We start from the raw sequence: 18,016 nt of genomic DNA on the forward strand, positions 1-18,016 counted from the left end.
CGAAATGTTGCGCTGACCTCGGCAGCTTCCATTGCCGGTTGTAGGCCACAGATTCTCAGGTTTGTAGCGAGTCTATGTGGCCTAGGGGCAAGGCTTTTGCCTCCAACCCCGGAGGTTCGGGGTTCGCACCCAGGTTCGCCGGGTTGTGTTTTCATTTGACAAGATTGTCTTTCGATGTATTTTATATTGAATTTTGAACTCTTATTAAACTTTAGGTGTGATTTTTTCTCTCATGAATGCTCAGTCTTAATACTGCACTGGCTTGTGTCCGCGTGGTAGCGCTCTTGCTTTAGCCCGCCAGGGTTCAGATTGGGTCGCTCCCACAGGAGTGGAGATGGCGCACTGATGTTGCCTGCGACATAACTGATTTGGCCTCCGTTTGATCCTCATGGGAAGGACTTGGTATGGCCGAACACGGAATTAATGCTCCCTCAAGAGCCGAAATACTGCGCTGTCTTTACAGCATGCCAAATGAGTCACTTGTGACAGAGGTTATGTCTAGATTATTGCTTTAAGGTTAGGTGTTTCATTGATTATGGTTACTGAATTAGCTTTACTCCTGTCACTTCCATGGGGTTGTTCTGATCATTGCGCGGTTTAGCGCTTTCTCCGCCAAGGCTTTCCCTAGTAGCCGAGTGCGGTTATGGAGTCATAACGCTCCGGTGTGCGTAACCCAATTGGGCTGCATTTGGGCGTTCTTGGTCTACGCACGTCGCACGCGTCCCTGTGTTGCTTCATAGGCTCAGTGCCTCGTGCCTTACATAGGCAGATCTCTTGTACGCCTTCCAGGCTGTAACAATCGGCTGGCCCTTGGAGTGCGCACACGCTCCTGATATCTCTCTATGACTCGGACGCCCATGGGGCTGGAATAATTTGACTACAGCTTTGCTGAGGAGCCGTGACAGTATTTTCCAATTCTCGTGTGCAAAGGGTTGGCTCCCCCTCTACTCCTCCGTCACGTTGTGCTTGGCACTGCTATATTGAATACAGGACACCCCATGGCAACGCATGGGTGAGATATATGAGGAGGATGTGATTTAGTAGAACGGAGCGCACAAGGCTCCTGCACTAATTATATTGACGCTCAGGTTCTACACGTTCTTGAGTAGGTCAACCGGGCCCCAGATGTGACCGCCCCTAGCTCGGGGATGCAAAATTTGATCGACGCCCATCATTCTTGAGTCATTTTCCATGGGCATGTATTTTCTCTATATCATTCCACATGACAAATATTAGGGCATCGCACGCGCGCGACGGGACTTAGATAAGGACACAATAGTTATAGTTCGGGTTCCGCCCGGATACGCGGGTTTCGGCGGAAGAGTCGTCCGGCGCCAACACCGGTCTCCTCCTTTACTTGCTACTTGTACAAGAATCTCAGAAAAGGTTTTCCCGGAGCTGGCAGGTTGCCTGGGCAACCTCCGGGTCAGGGTCGAACGCAAGCAGCGATGGACGATTCTGACGTCCTGACTGCGCGGATCCGTGGCGACGGACCCCGTCTGAGACAGCTTTGTTACGGGTCTCCACTAAGATAGGTAGGCATCGTTAACCTTTGGTCACAACCTCTGGATTTCGGGGGGACTCTCACGAGGTCGGTCCTTTGTAGACCGTTTAGGGATTCTGTTGGTTTAGCAATTGCGTTCCCTCTATGTTCCACAAGTGTTTACTATATGGCTTTCGGGGAGCATCTCGTGGGTTGTCTATGTAGGTAGGTATATATAGATATGTATATATATATATATGTGTGTGTGTTATCTTAACACGGACATAGGCCTTAGCCCCGCATCTTTCCAGACGTCAGACTTCCTCTTTGGATTCCAATTGCCCTCGGGCCTACAATGTGTCATGGCCTTTCGGCTCTTCACTTGGGTACACTGGTGTCGCTTGGCTTCAATTTTGTTTCCAGGGTTATCTCCTTCCTCGCAGATCAGCTATGTCTTACAAGCCCTAATTGGGAGCTTCAATGGGGCCCATTCTGACGTTACCCATGCAGTGGGTTCCATTTCGGGCGGTTGCCGGTGTAGTGGGGCGCTTAGCATGGTCTGGCAAACTGTTTTTTCCTGCCCTCCACTCCTTTCCAGTCTTTTCCACATAGGTCTCTTGACACGTTCTTCTCACCACGTGTAATATCTCGGTTGTGAGAGCTATCGATAGGCCAAAGGGTACGAGGTCATGTTCCTAGCGGATTTGGTCACAGACTGTTGGCATTCTGCCGGTAGTGACAGATTTCGATCGTTACGGAATAGAATCCATAGCAACAGAGCGCGGTGGCGGACTGGTGATTCTGGTATCTCCAGAGGGCAGTAGGTGGCAGCTTCATCCGAAGGACATTCAGTGGTCATAAGCCTTTTTGGGTTCTTGCTCTGCAGACCCCTTTTTAGTGGCAGGACTGTTTCATCGCAGATGTTCCGTTGGGGATAAAATCCATGGGGTAAAGGATGTATGCCTTCTCTCACGATCGTCGGTGGGACTGACCTATGTTTTTCCTCCATTCCATCCACATTTCGGAGAGGGGGACGCAAAAATTGTAATATTAGCGGAAGCGATCTTTACAGCGCTTGTAAGGAAGTCTCCATTGTTGTTTTTTGCAGTACTCCTTGAGTCGGCGACGCCCGACTCCATGTTCTTCGTGACCCTTTCCACCATTACATTTCCTGCAGAGGCGAGCATGGTGAATTGGGACAGTGGTCCTTTAGGGTATACCTAGGAACTATAGCTCAAAGGTTAGGCTGGCGCCTTTGGTGGCTCAAGGTCAGGGTTCGAAACCTGTCAGGGCTGTACATTCAGTTTTCCCCGGCGCTATATGTTTTCAAGCATCGTTTTTTTGTTATGTTCTTCGTTTTCGAACACATTGTAGGTGTTCATTTACCAACCCTGGGTCCTTCCATGCAATCGCAGTAGTTTCTCGGCGTCGACAGATCGCGCTTGTTGGTACGTACACGTCGGGTTATCTCCGTGAGGGCTGACTTTCCTAATTTGTATGTTTTATCAGGTAAATTCGGATTGGCGTGACGTTCGCTTTGCACTGGCCATCTCAGCCATTTATGCAGGTCGTTTTCGACACAGGCAAGTTGGTGGACTTGCGTCTGTTTTTTCCCTGGGAGCTGTTGAGAGGCAATGGGTAGCATAAACGCCCATACCAAAATAATCCTCTGTGAAGGTTCGCTCGTTTTTCTTCTTTGAAGAGTGGCCACCAAAATATGTCGACAAGGACTAGTCTATCGTCAGGCTGTGTTACGAGATCTTTTACCTTTCGGTGTTCCGACAACGGGACAGGCCCACGCTTTTACAGGTACAGTATCTACTCCAGGAAGTTTCATTATAATTAATGTCGGAATTACTCTGGTCAAGGTCTGTTTATGCTATGTTTTCCAACTAATGCAATATACGTGTGGTTTCCATGCCTCATGGTTTACATGGGAGATTACTTGGTGTTACTACCTACGGTTGTGATATAATTGTTGTGCTATAACTGTGTATTACATTATAGACTCTTCACATATGTCTCAGGCTTTATAGCCGATGGTTGATGACAGTTATGCCAGCATTCGATGCCCATCACCAACTGTTTGAGACAGTCTGTTAGTGGGGCCATATTTCTCAATATGGTTTGCTGATTTCCATTGTACAGGATGTTTCAAGATCTACTGATTGTTTTTCTCACTCTGTATCTAAACAGTTATTATTAAACCTGTGGGTGATATGACTGTAGTTGTGTCGGATAAGCGTTAAACTAGCATAATCCGAAGCCTCCGGTCCTGTAATAGAATCAAAAATTAGCTAGCATTCGCGCCAAGAATTTTCAATTCTATTAAGGACACGGAGGCGAGGATTATCCCACCCGGTTTATTACAAAATTGGTAATAATTACCCACCCGCATGTACTTGATATTCTGTGTAAGCAGAAGTTACGGGTTTTCCCTGTCTCCTTCCTTTCAGGTTCTGGGACAAGAAGGCGGAGCAGGTGTACTTCTGGTTTAGAAGACGTGCAATTCCGGTTTGGATATGGATCTGCCACGATTGGAGGATGATTATTGGACTCATATTCCTTATTTTGGACTACTGTATTGATGTTATTGATTATTAAGGTTCGAGCAAAGAAAGAGGAGGAGAAACGGGACACTGTGGCTCTTATGGGGCTATACAGGATGTGATGTATGGAAGAGCATCATGGGAAATGTAGTTTTTGTTTGCATACAAAATGTTTTTCATTGGCTGCTGTGAGTAGCAAATACAAGAAAGAGAAGCATAATCCTCGCCTCCGTGTCCTTAATAGAATTGAAAATTCTTGGCGCGAATGCTAGCTAATTTTTGACTCTTGAGCAAAGATGCAGCGGAGGCTATTGTTATCCTAAGCTACCGAAGGTTTCTATTGCTGAAGGAAAGAACTTAAATGTTACTTGATGAAGCCAATTCTTGATGAATCCTGTGCTTCTGTCCAAGTTGCTGCAGCCTTTGGGTCTCAGAGGCTCCTGGAAACAGACGCCAGAGGTCACCGGTTCGTGGAAACAGGCAGGATCACAGCCAGAAAATCAGGAGGAGGCTGGTTCTGCTGCAGTCAGGAATCTGGCAATCGGATGAGGGATTCTGAAAGCACATAACCCTGCAGAGTGTAGTACGTTTATTTGGTCGACTCTGGACAGGGACACTGGAACTATGCGGAACGGGGAGGACCTACAAAGTAAGCAACAGGGTTGATTCAATTGTGTGGGGGAAAAAAGGCAAATTATGTAGCGTAATGCTGCACATTTTGTGGCCGTGTTAATGTATTAGTATGTCTTTTCACACAGGTTAGTTAATACTGGCTGAGCAAAGGTTCTACCTCATTGGTAAACGTTTAATTAAGGAGTACAGCAATAAGCAGTTGAAAGGTGACCAGTCAAATTTTGCGAGGGGCCGTCCATTGCGATAACTCGTACTCAATTTTTAGTAACTTTTGATCTGTTTGAGCTAGAAACATTTTTTTTGCTCAGATCTGCAAATTATGCTGCAGCACTGTGATTATGTTGCAAGTGCAGCAATCTTCCATTGGCTCCGACTATGGTAAAACAAAAAACAAAATTCTCTTAACTCTGCATGCACCGGATTTTTGGAAGGAGGCGGGCAATTGTTGCATTGACTGGCTGCTCTCTGGCATGCTTGGCTAAATCACTTATGTTGGCGGGAGGAGTATAGTAGCACAGCATTTTTGAGGTGTCGCAGTGGAATCCTTTTTTGGAACGCGGGTACCTTTGGAGGCTCACTCGAATAGCTGCAGCGCGCACCTTCATTTTATGTTTTCCTAGATAGGTAGAAAACCGAGCATACCTGCACACTCTGCTTGAAAGAGGGGACGTACAATAAATCACAATATAACTGGATTCAAAGGCAGATCCCTCGGTTCCAGTGCAGGCACATGCAACTATACATATCTGCTCCTTTGGTTGGATCCTGCCGGGTCTTACTTCAAAACTGACTTTGAAATGGCTCCCTTCTGGGGCTAATTTCATGTCCTTGCCTATACAATCAAGAAAGCTGATATATTCCTTAACAATGGCTGTAGAACCCCGTAAGGTAATCCATGTCAACAATGTAGACATTGTTTACATTTCACGTTGTACTTCATCTTGCTTTCCCTAAGAGTATTGGCTTTTCCCAGATATTGAGTTTGTGTAATTTCTCATGACTCTTGTATAGTGCCTACTGTGTATTGAATCGCATTTAGGTGTCCTGGTGAGGTTATGTTGTGAATTTGTCGTAGGTCTTTACTTGTGACGGTGCACGATCGGCATCTCTGCTTTTGAGGCTGAAGGCACTGTGATCTATCAGTGCCTTTCAGTGGGTCAATGAGGTGTTTAAACTACATGCAATCAAGCCCTAGGCCTATCTCCAGAGTGCACAGTGATGGTCCAAATATAATTAAGGCTCCCCGTTTTCCGTTTTTACTGATTTTTACAGATAAATACAGACAGAAAACATTTATTTTCTTGTCTGTATTTATTTTTAAATGTGGATAAAAACGGAAATTGGGTGGCTTTTTGAGTAATTCTGAGTACTGTCTGCTATGACTGTTAGGCCAATTGCTGTGTGGATTGATAGGTAAGAGGGCTAAAAAAAGCAATTTTAGTAAAGCGGTTTGAACAGCAGTAGATATGCATAAAGTTGATACCTTAATATGCATATTTTCTTATCAGTTCATTGATTTATCTTCTGTGGGGGTTTACATTGAAACCTAGTAGGCATTCAAGCAGGAGTGCATATTTACCCGTTAAATAAATGTGGAAATATATTACTTTCAGCTTCTTTTTTCCATAAAGCCCAAAATAAATATGGATAAATACACATAAAATTAGCAAAAAATAAATATGAATAAATACAGACGGAAATGTCAATAAAAGAAATACCATAAAACCGGGAGCCCTAATTATATTTGGAGTGTTATGTGAAAGTGTGTGAAGGAGGTATTGAAGTGGTGACAGCACCAAAGGAAACAAAAACGCTGTGTTTAACAAATGAAGATGAGTGTGTGTGGATGAGATGTGACGGGATAGCGAAAGAGAGAAGATCCAAGGAAGTACATGCAGGAGGGTGGACTAAAAAACTGATGAAGAGGAAGGAGATGGGTGTGTGAGATTTGCAGCTGGAGAATATCACAATGATGTTGCGTGAAAGGGTGGAAGTGTGTAAGAGTTAGAGACTTGAGGAAAGTGGTGCAAGGGAGAGAAGTGGAGTGGCTGGAGACCATTGCCACTTCCACAGACAGTCCTTGGTAATGTTTAATTCACAGGCTTATATTTTCAGAATTGAAACATTCTCAATTATAATTATTCACAACTAAATAATTATTTATTCATTTATCTAATACTGCTAACAAGCATTGGCAAAGCCAGTAGGTCTGGCTTAATTTAGGCATATGTTTGTAGTTGTGTGATATGTCTGGATGCAATAACGCAAAACTCAAAGTGGAATCCAAATACTTGTGAGGTGGCCCACTGTGGGCAGCACAGAAATGTATTTCACATGTAAATCACATTCTTTAATTTTACGTAGGTCATGCCTCTTAAAAAAATCCTACTTATGCTTCTTTGGCCATGCCCTTTAGAGTCCCCACCCTAGCCTTTTTATCCTACTTAAAACATCAAATATATTACATTTCTCAGGACTTGTTCTCAGCCAATTCCTCATTTCGGGATCGCTGCCTTTTTTGGGGGCAGCATCATACGGCATATGTGGCTTATCCTAATTTGGAGGGTGGTCCTGCTGCCTAGTAGTATTTGGAGGAATCCTTCCTACAGCCTGCCCAAGCCCACCTGTAGCCTGACGTCCTTCAGCCACCCCCATTCTCGGCTTCCTGTCCTCCTCCAGCCTGCCCTAATTCGGAGGAGGGCAGAATTCTGCAGACTGCCTTTATTTGGGCTGGGAGGGGTGATGTTATCCTGCAGCCTGCCCTGGTTCGGAGAGAGGGCTTTGTGCAGTCTAACCCGGTTCGAAGGATGGGGTGGGACTCTTACAGCCAGCCCCAGTATGGAAGGGGACCCTCGGACATCCTGCCCAAATTCGGTGGAGGAGCCTTTCGTTCGGGTTCATATGGCTTACTTACCCCTTTTCATCTTCACTTGTCGGGACGAGTCCCCTGGGCCGGTCTTTAATGAAGAGGGCCCACAGACTGCTGTGAAAGCAAGCTCTAAACTTTAGTTGCTGATTGTGGGATGACGAAGCTTCTCACTATTTAAAATGCATTTTGTAATATTGTGTCATACCCCACTGGAGCCTTTTCTGGTGGTACTGAGGTGTTTTGTCTGTATCTGAGGAAAAATAACCATGTTAAGTTTTGTGATGTGGGCAGTTTTCTGTGTGCTGAATGTTTTTTGTGTTCCTGTTGCTTGGAGATGTTTCTTGGGTATGTATGTGAGAATGATCATAAAAACCCTGTGTTCCCTGTTGCTGATATTCTCTGATGGTAGATTCTAATCCCCTTCCCCCTTGTTCTTCCCTCGCAGTTTAAGTCTTTCCTGAAGGAGTGCAAGGTTGCCAACTATTGTAAGCAGATCCGGCAGCTCCTGGAGAAGATTCAGGAAAATTCATCGTTCATTGCCAGCCGGCGACAGAAAACCTCCATGAGCGTGTCTGACAAGGCTGCTGTGGTGAGTGGGTGGGGTGTTTCTAGTGGGGTAGGTTGGGCATGCTGGTCTCATTACTGGGCCAGTGCCCATTTGTTGGGCACAGTGTGTCCAACAAGATGGTTGGTGTGACAGGATGTGGTTCGTCTGGCAGGACAACTTTTGAGATTGGGGTGGGATCTGCCTGATAGCACAGTATTGGTTGCTGGGGGGGTGACTGTCTGATGGTCTGTTTTCGCTCTGTAGGGTGGGTCTGACCAATAAACTGCCAGACATTAAGTAACTGTTTCTGATGGTCTTACCTTCCCGAGTGTGGTCGGTCCTGTTGAATTGAGTGACTTTTGCAAGTTGGTCCGTTCATGTTTTTGGAGTAATTGAAAGGTAACACGTAGTGCTTTATAATCGATGTAGTTTGGAGCAAACAGCAGGGAGAAATGTGCTATCCAATTCTTCATTTATGCTGGTGGGGGCATGGTCCTCGTTTTTAGTGGCTGGGACATATTATTCATCAACAGACTGACCTAGAGCAAGAGAGAAGAAGAAAAAGTTAGAAAAACAGTTGCAAAGGAAGAAAGGAGAAATAAGAAGGAACTTGCAGGAGGAGAGATAAAGAGGCAGGAAGTCTAGGGTGGTGGAGGAAAGAGGTATGAGGTGGAAACAAGACCAGGCAGCCAGTCCATTCAGCAGTGCTAGTGTCTGGCTCCTAAGAAAATCTCTGAGCTCCATGTGCTCGTGTTTTTTTCAACCCAACTAGAGCACAGGTCATTGACATGGCTTTGAAGAGTCCTGTGCACAAGGTGTATGGTGTTGATAGGAGCATAGTCTGGGTTGCCTTTTCCCTCTGCATATGTGATAACCTGGCAATAGGAGAGAAGGATGGCATTGTTTAATCAGTGTTTCTAGGCACAATACTACCTGCAACAATGAATGGAAATCAGTAGAAGAGATGGTTCCCGGAAGTGTGACCCACAAGTGTAATCCTACACAGAAGTGTCTCCTGCTTCCCTGCTACAGAGACTGGAATGCAGGGGCAAGTGGCAGGCATAGTTTGAAGATCTCTGGGCCCCTGGTCTGAGATATCATGATTGTCTTATTTGGATATGTGAGGCCAGAGCCATGAATGCATCTCTGAGACATAGGATCCGACTTCACTCTGAGAACCAGTGTTGTCACCCAGCTTCAGTGGCTCAGCCCTTCATCAATGCCAAGCAACCCAGACCCACTTCTGCATGTAGTGCTACTTGGAGCATTACCACTTGTGTTTTTTAGAATTTGCCACATAGAGGGATTTAGCATATTGTGTCAGGCTTATTTGTAGAGCGTTTGTCAGCTTCTAGATAATCTTTTGCGGCAATTTACAGTTGCCAGATATTTATCTAACTCAAATGTCATCGGCCTCAGAAGGATGAAGGTGTGCGTGGGCCAACTGAGATGTGAACCGAAGACTGTCAAATGCAAGTCCCTTAGGTGGGTGCATTGATTCATTTAGCAACCGGAGCTGGTATTGTCCAGATAGACCTATATATTAACTCTTTCAACCACTGGAAATAAGATGGGGATCAAGTAACCCCCTTGAGGAGAGAGAAAATGACATACTGATCACCTTGTGGGTTTAAAACACAAGGCCTTGGCTAGAATAATCCATTGTTTTTATTTATCAGATGGGACCCTAGGTTTTTCCAAAATTAAGAGTCGATTCTACTACATTTGTTACACTTATCTACTTGTATTACTTGCTCTTATGCAGCTTTAAAGCACAAACACCATTTTCTCTTTATCTTGCTCCAACTCCAAAGCATCTACTCGCTGATGCCCTTTAAGCAGCTTTCCACTATAGCATACTGAAAGCCAGTGCCACCGTCCTCGGTGAGGAGTTGGATAGCAGCATAAGTTTGGTTCTTGCCTGTCTTATTTTTCCTTCGTTTCCTGAGTGAGTTCCTTTAATCTGTAGCTAGCTACAGGAAGATTGCCTATAATCAGGGCCACTGGAAGTATGCGGCAAGAGAAGGCCAAGCTATGCAGCAGGGTTGAGTAAATTATACAGCAAGAAAAAACTAATTCTCACCCTGTACTAGAAATATGGCTGTCAAATGTATTTAGATTTCTGGGCACAAGCCCACAGAGAATGTTTGCCATGGACAGAAACTTAATGCCTAGCTGTTTATCCCTTAAAGGTGGGAATAGAGCTGGTTATGACCGGCTTGGAAAAAAAAGCTTAAGTGCCCTGTGATAGGAGAGAAGCAGCGCCTTCCCAGGTCCAACAAAGATAAATGCTGCATTGAGGCGGTCTCAAAAGTTTGAGCCAACCAGAGTTCATGAGGCCGTGCAGCCCAGCTGGCCACAGTAGCCCCTGTAAGCAACCACTGCACTTCCTGTAGTTCATTTGCATGTTGCAAACCTACTCTTTTCCGAACTGCCCTATACCCAGGAATTCTGTTATGGCCCAGATCTAGCCGTGGGTGGGGGGGGGGGGGTGGGGGGGGGCATGGATGGCTTCCCACTTCACCTCTTGTCTTGCGATTGTGCCCCAGTGGCTGGACCCTTTGTGGTGACTCCAAAACTATTTGAACTGTTTACAGATGCCTATGTCAAGGCAAGAATCAGCAAAGCAAAGGCTTCTTTCATTCAGCTAAAGAAGATCTGGATTTCCAAGGACCTAGCACGGCAAACTGAGTTCAGGCTTTTTTTAAACTCCATCATAAAATCAGTCCTTCTGTATAGAGCAGAAACTTAGAGGGCAACAGTGACCGTCACCAACAAAGTCCAGTACTTCATCAATACCTAAACAAAATAATTGAAAAGTAGGTCAGTATGGCTTGAGGTGATTCCAATACAAGTTCACAACTTTGCTCGAGAGACTTTACTTACTGTTCTGGGCAGTCCTCTTAACTGACATTCTGCTATGTTGATGTACGATTTGTGAACATTTTCCCTGACGTAATTCATCATGCTTACATGTGATTTTAACTGACGCCTACAGATATATTAGAGTGATTGTGCTGATCGAGAATTCTTATTTAAGAAAAATGCTAATGGAGTTATATTCTTGAAATCAAGCTCGTCATATTTATGGGGAATTTACATGTCTCAAATGGTTGTTTATAGATGTATATTTAGATGTGTGTTGCTTCTTTGTTTATAAATGTATGTGAATCTACAGTAATCCAGACGAAGAGAATTTTTCCTAAACGCATTATTGCATTTAAAGTTTCATATGTAATGGAAAATAATAAGCATAAAATTCTTGTTGAATTCACAGAAAAAAACATGTAAACAAATAAGAGGTATACACTTGTATATAACATGTCAAGTAAGTGCTACACATATATATAAAAAGAGACTTCAACATATCAAAAGTCCACATGAATACAAACCTAGTGTGATAAGGTAACACACCAGGCAGCACACAAAGAAATGTAAATCTCCCTAAACGAATTGTGGGCCAGAAAGAGAGCCAGCTACTAGGGTCAAAATGTATTAACAAGATTGACAACTGCACCATTTGTGCAAGATTCCAAAAAGTACTGCTTCCAGAGGACACGCATATTTTTAGGTTGGACTCTGCATGAACACTGTATTGTAACCAGTGGCGGCTGCTCCCGGGAAGAAGCAGTAGTGGGGGTGAGTAAGAGGGAGGTAGAAAAAAATGACTTAACCAGCTAGCTGGCTGCCACCTCTCATTTGTTCTCTTCCTTCTGTGTGGACTGGAAGGAGGAAGCACCCGAGCTCCCCATAGCCAATCACGAGGCTGAGCGCCATGGTTCGGTGGTCAGACAGGGACTGGCTGCCTGGGCATGTTCTCCACCCATGCTGTACAATACAGAACAAGCAAACTGCGCATGACTGTTTGGCCGGCCAAAGACGTGCGGCCACACAGTCATGCGCACTTAGAGAATGCCATCATTCCTCTCCCCCCTGCTCTGCCCAGCCCCACCCTGCTAAACTGCCTCAACACGAAAAAAAAAATTATAATAACATTGCTTTATCATTTTATTTTTCATTTTTTGCAGTGGGGTGACGCTCCTCCGCTTTAGTAGAGGAGCTGCCAGTAGCGGCTGGTAAGTTTAGGAGCCATGCATTCACACATGCGCATACATACAAACACGTCCATCCACAACACTCATTATCAAACATTCATACATAAACGCATGCACTGAATATTAATTTTGAAAAAACACACACTTACTTGAAGCTCTGCCTCGGAGGTCCCAGGAGACTTGGCTGACCTTAGGGAAGGCATCCGTCCTAACATCATCACAGGGTGGGATGGGGTCAGTGAGACTGCTGACCCCACCCCACTCTGTGATGAAGTGTCACTTATTGCCATACGACCCTGTGCGCTTCAGAGCTTAAAACAAGCACCCAGGTGCGAGGCAATCAGTGACGCTACCCCTCGTCACTGAGGGGAGCGCCTCGGGGACCTTTGCTGAGCTGAGGAGGTCACACCCACAGTAGCTGTGGCTTCCTCAGACCAGCAAAGTTCAGCTCAGGCAGCCAAGAGCCTGTGCATTTAGCGCATGTCTGGCTCCTGGCTGCCTGACCTGAAAATGAACAGTGTCGGTCAGGCTGACCTCTTTTTTTTTTTTTTTAGGATAAACAAATGGAAGAGCTAGGACTGTGTGTGGGCTGTCCTTGTCCCCTGGTAAATATTGATAAACAACTTGGACAGACCAGTCTAGCCGGTTGTCCGACACTGTGGTGCCTGGCACCGCCAGGGTTTGTTGAAAGATCCCTCACACGCCAACCTAGTTGGTGTCATGCTTCATCATCGGGTTCCCAGCTGAGTAGCCGAATGCTACTCAGCTGTGCTGTGACACCTGATTACAGTGGAGCTGGATTTTTTTTTTGAGTGAGAGTGTGATGAAGTGGTGTTTTAAAAATACCTCTGGGTCTCTAACCGATAATTACTTTATTCCCAGTGGTCCAGCGTATGTCTAAAATTAATGAGTGGATAACGTAAAAGACTGTTAGTTGCGTCCTAGTTATCTGCTGGTCTACATGTTTCAGCCCGTGAAAGAATTGGATAGGGCTTTCATCAGGACCATTCTCACAATGAATAAAATCGTGGTGAAAGTGAAAAAAGTGAGTGGCGCAAACTTTTTAAACCACGTGTATACGCATTTTGAAGCACACACGCTAAGGTGTGCTAATTATGCTCTGTGGACTGACCGTTATTTGGGTCCACATCTGTGTGTGTACGTTGTTTACAAAAATACAATGTTACACTGGTCCCGGGAGGGGAGAGCCCCTATTGTCACTCTTTGGTCATGGAGCTCACCCGCATCTGCACCTACTCCGGTCCCCGCGGGAACACACACAGATGTGGACCCAAATAACAGTCAGTCCACAGAGCATAATTAGCACACCTTAGCAGCTCCACTGTAATCAGGTGTCGCAGCATAGCTAAGTAGCATTCGGCTACTCAGCTGGGTGCCAGATGATGAAGCATGACACCAACTAGGTTGGTGTGTGAGGGTTCTTTTAACAAACCCTTGCGGTGCCAGGCACCAGTGTCGAACAACCTGCTAGACTGGTCCGTCCAAGTTGTTGACCTCTTTTTTTAGCCTGGGGCAAAAGCCCTCAGCCCCAATGTACCGGCAGCAGCTGGGAGCCGCCCCTGATTGTAACATCATCCAACATGCCCCTCCCAGACCCCCAAAAAACAGTAGCTGACAAGTCTTTGTATTGGCTACAGCACTCACATCTTTCTGATATGGGTTTAGATTAGGACCACTTGAATTATGCGATTCTCAGTCTAGTGAATTTTTTGCATAGTTATCGATTTGCCGCATAATCCACCATTAGCTGCATAATTGGCAAATTATAACAAACAAAACAGTTTCTAGCTCAAATGGATCAAGTCACTAAAATTAACGCATATTGCTGTGTTGTGGAATGTCCATTACAAACATTAACTGATCCCCTTTCAGTTGCTTATTGCAGTATTTGGGTGTTAAACTGATACTGATGAACTGAAACCTTTGTCCAGTGTTAAAATGATTCAAAATGATAAAATAGTAAAGCAATAGTATCACAGATTGTGCCGTTTAATATGCCTTTTATTGCTGCATAATTTAGTCCACTCTAGCACATAATTTGGTTAAACACCCCCCCCACACACACACACTTTATAATTACAGTGCTCCTGTCTGAAAGGAGATCAGATTTTTAGAAGACTGAGCAAACCCTCTAATATGCCAAGCAGCCAGGGCTTTAAGTGGGCCAGGTCTGAGCACCGGCAGTTTTTAGATCTCGCCTGAGCCAGCGCTTATAGCGCTGCTCTGACGAGAGTTTTAGTAAGCGGGTTTTGGAAGTGCTAACCTAGTGGCTTTTTTCAGGCCTCCAGCTTGCGTTCGCGATGTCGTGCACGCGCACAGCTGCTATCCTGGTTTCTAGCATTCCTCGCATGGCCGGCTTTCCTCTCCCACCCGCTCCTCCCCCTCCCTTATTGCACGGAAGAGTTTCAACATTCTCCAGTCTGCAAATGAAACAGACCAGAGCGATAAGCTTCACAAAGCCTGAAAATACACAACGTAAGCACATTTTCCAGGTCAGGTTTATGAAGTAGTTCTTTACCACAAACTAGCGCGCTTTATAAAATTCTTAAACTAAATACATACATAAGTGAATACATCGCTCTTGTCTTGTGGAGTACAGCTTTTTTTTATTTTTAACATAAACCCCCATAAAAACCCAGTATTTTAGCTGTACATGTTTAAAATGCCTATTCCTAAACAGCGTAATAAATTAATATTCACAGCGATAATACACCATAAGGTACAGTGTCACGCAGGAATTCGGAAAAGGGCCGTGCTGGCGCAGTTCACGTCACGTAGCTCTCCCTCGCGCCTCCGCGCTACACATCTCCACGGCGCAAAGCAGGAGCCAAAGCACCTTTGCGGTCATTTTTCGGGAACTTATTCAGGCTTCTCCTGCGGGGAGTCTGAGGTCGGTGTGCGCTCTCCTAGAGTTCATGCTAATGAGGGGCAGCCTTTCGGGGAAACATGAGTCACTGCTCTGGACAAACCATTAGAGCAAGACAAAAGTGCTCCAATTCTTGTCAACCTCCCACTATGCCAAATCCGCGGAGGAATGGGCATCCGGGCCAACAACACTGCAATTATGCGCCTCCCAAAAATTGCCACTTCCCCTATCGCCCCAATCATGGTCTCTCCGTATTGTCAAGGAAGGGATGTCTTGGAATTCGTGAAAAAACAGCTTTTAAAACGGGAACAGAGACGCTTTTGTGTGCTGACAATATGACTGACAACGTGAGGTGCAAAAAAAAATACGCTTGAAGAAAATTGCTTAAATTCAAGATATGCAGGGTTAATCGGTTTTACGGCCCGGGCATTCCCCACTCTCTCTCTGGTCTCTCGCTCTGTCTCACTCTTTGTAGTCGCTCTCTAATCCCCCCTCTCGCTCCATGCCTTCTTCTCTCCATTTCTTCCTCCCTCTCTCTTAATCTCGTTTCTCGTATTTTTTCCTATACCTCTCTTTAAACTTTTCTCTTCTTATCTCGCTCCCGTCTTCCTCTGCACACTCTTCTCTCTTTCTTCCTTTTCGGCCTCTTCTCATTTTTCAATCAATTGTTGCTATGTCTCACTCTCTTTTATTCTCACCTTCCCCTCTTTTTTTCTCATTCCCAGTCTCTCCTCTCTTCCTTGCTCAACTATTCTTTGTCCTCTCCCCTTTTCTTCCCTCCCTTGCTCCATGCCTGCCTCGCTCTCTTCTCTCTCTTTAATTTCTTTTGCTCTCTTTCTTGTCCCATTCATTTTAAGTCACATACAGGTACCTAATTAGAAAGCCGGCGTTTCAAGGCAAGTGACGTGTATGTCAAACTATTCTGTGTTTTCAGTCCATTTTCTAGTGATGTTTACTACTTTCTCTCAGTTTGTATATAGCCTGAACTCAACCAGAAGGATTTGGAGCGTTTTACAAGATCAACACTTTCATTATACAAGTGCAAGTTAACTTTGCTTTAGGTGCAGGGAGATTAAGTGACTTGCCCAGGATCACAGGGTGTTAAAACAACGTCGGGACTCCAACCGTGTTCCAAAAGTGGCAGCTGTAGCCCTTAAGCCATATCTCATCCCTACCCTTTTCCTGTTAAGCTCTCAATTTGCACACTATTCTCCCCCTTTCACCTGCATGCTTCACCCATCCCAAAGCACTTAATCATCACTAACTAAACACTTATAAGGTCCCAAAGGCAAGACCTATTGGCTATGCCAATGCATGTTTAAAGGAGGCCTCGAAACGGGTTTTTATTAGGCTCTGTTTTGTGCCCTGGCACAGGCGGTCTGTTTTTTCCGATTGCAGTGATCGCAGGCACATGGATGTGCGCTGCTCACTTCTCACTAGTCACTAGTGGAGAAGTTACGGCATGACGTCATGCCAGGGGAGCGTTGTAGGGGAAGGGAAATCCTTTAAAGAGTCATTTTCTCTCTGGATTTCCCTTCTCTTTTTGAAACCCAGGAGCAGCAGCAGCATCGTCGTGGTGTCACCAGGGCTGTAAGTAAAAGCTTTTTAAATATTATTTACAAACCATAGTTGCTGCATATTTATCGTATGCAACTAACAACCATTGACAAAGCCAATAGCCCTGATTTGTTATAGGTATGATGTTACTTGTATCATATATCTGGATGCAATGACAGAAACAGCAAAATAAGTCGGGCGGCACACTATGCTAAGCACAGATTTTTAGGGGTTTTAAGCCACGCCCTTAATTACACTGGACACGCCCCTTTGAGGGACCACCCAGTTTTTTCATTCCACTTAAAGTCCTCCCAAGCAGACTTTGTCCCATGACACTCTGAGGCAGGAACCGGAAGAAGCCATCACCTTCCAGTTCACTCTAGCAGGAAGGCCATCGCCGCTTGAAATATGTGGGAAGTGCAGAGCTGGGGGAGTTGGATGCTAACATCAAGAACCCCTTTCAACATTAGTGTGGGTGGCTGGAGACACCTGCAGCACACGGGATAAGGGCTGTGGCCTATTCCAAGTAGTGGGGTTGAAAAGGAGGGGGGATTCTGAGTAGATAAGACCGGGAAGGGGAGTGAAGGAATGGTGTATGAGAAGTAAGATCTGGGAGAGAGAGGGAAGGAGATTAGAAGGGGCAAAATGTGACGGAGGAGGTGGGCAAGAGAAGATACACAGGTAGGGTGGAGCAGGATAAATGCAAAGTAGGTCTGAGTACCGATGGGGGGCAGAAAGTTATGGGGGTGAGTTTTGGTGGGTTAGGAGCACACAGTGCGGTCGGTGGTCGTGAAGAAAGCAGTCCACAGAAGTCACATGGAAAGCATGAGTGGAAAATAGGGACACAAGAATAGCCAACTAGATATTGGAAGCAGTGAAAGGAATTGACGTTTTAGGGAACTTAGGCGTAGGGGAAAATAGGGTAGAGAGGAAAGGGCAGGCGAAGGTAAACGGAGCACGAAGGCGCAGAATTCGGGTAGCGGCGGGGCTGGAGGGCAGCGTTGTCTCGGAATAGAATCCCGTATATTGGGTTTCGTGCTGGTGCACAGAGCGCTCCGGCAGCTGCCAGCCTCCTGCGAAAGGTTATTTCCTCTAAACTATTAAAAATAAAATCAATTAGCGCTCGGGCTGAGCTGGAAACGCCGCCAGCTGCGCCCGGGATATGTCTGCGGCGAGAGATGTACAGTGCCCCCTCGTCCGAGCGCGCTTCTCGCCGGCGACGGCTGTGTGCGTGCAGAGGCCCTCTGCCCCCGCGCCTCCCCCGGCGCCAGCGCCTCGCCGACGGGCTTCTGCCTGCTGCGAATTAGCACCCGCTGCGCTCTCCTGGCGGGAAAGGGTCCAGGCCCTTTCACCTCGCCGAGAACCACCCGCTCCTTATGAACCAGTCCTTCATTTTTTCCGCTCTCCAAGTGGTGCATTATTTTGGACATTGCACG

The 18,016-nt window shown here is 45.7% G+C and overlaps 1 protein-coding gene across 3 annotated transcripts in view; it reads left to right on the forward strand.

Moving 5' to 3' along the window:
* Window positions 1-18,016, forward strand: part of NOC2L (NOC2 like nucleolar associated transcriptional repressor) — a 487,814-nt gene that overhangs the window by 346,507 nt on the left and 123,291 nt on the right. For 2 of the 3 annotated variants that reach the window (XM_085609671.1, XM_085609672.1), the window contains one exon: window positions 7,980-8,123. In XM_085609671.1, the coding sequence (XP_085465797.1) occupies window positions 7,980-8,123 (144 nt within the window). Of the gene's footprint in view, window positions 1-3,939; window positions 4,253-7,979; window positions 8,124-18,016 lie in introns of those variants that run through there. The other variant, XM_085609674.1, reaches the window with a different exon arrangement.

Source organism: Triturus cristatus, chromosome 1_2, assembly GCF_964204655.1.
Source record: "Triturus cristatus chromosome 1_2, aTriCri1.1, whole genome shotgun sequence".
NCBI lineage: Eukaryota > Metazoa > Chordata > Amphibia > Caudata > Salamandridae > Triturus > Triturus cristatus.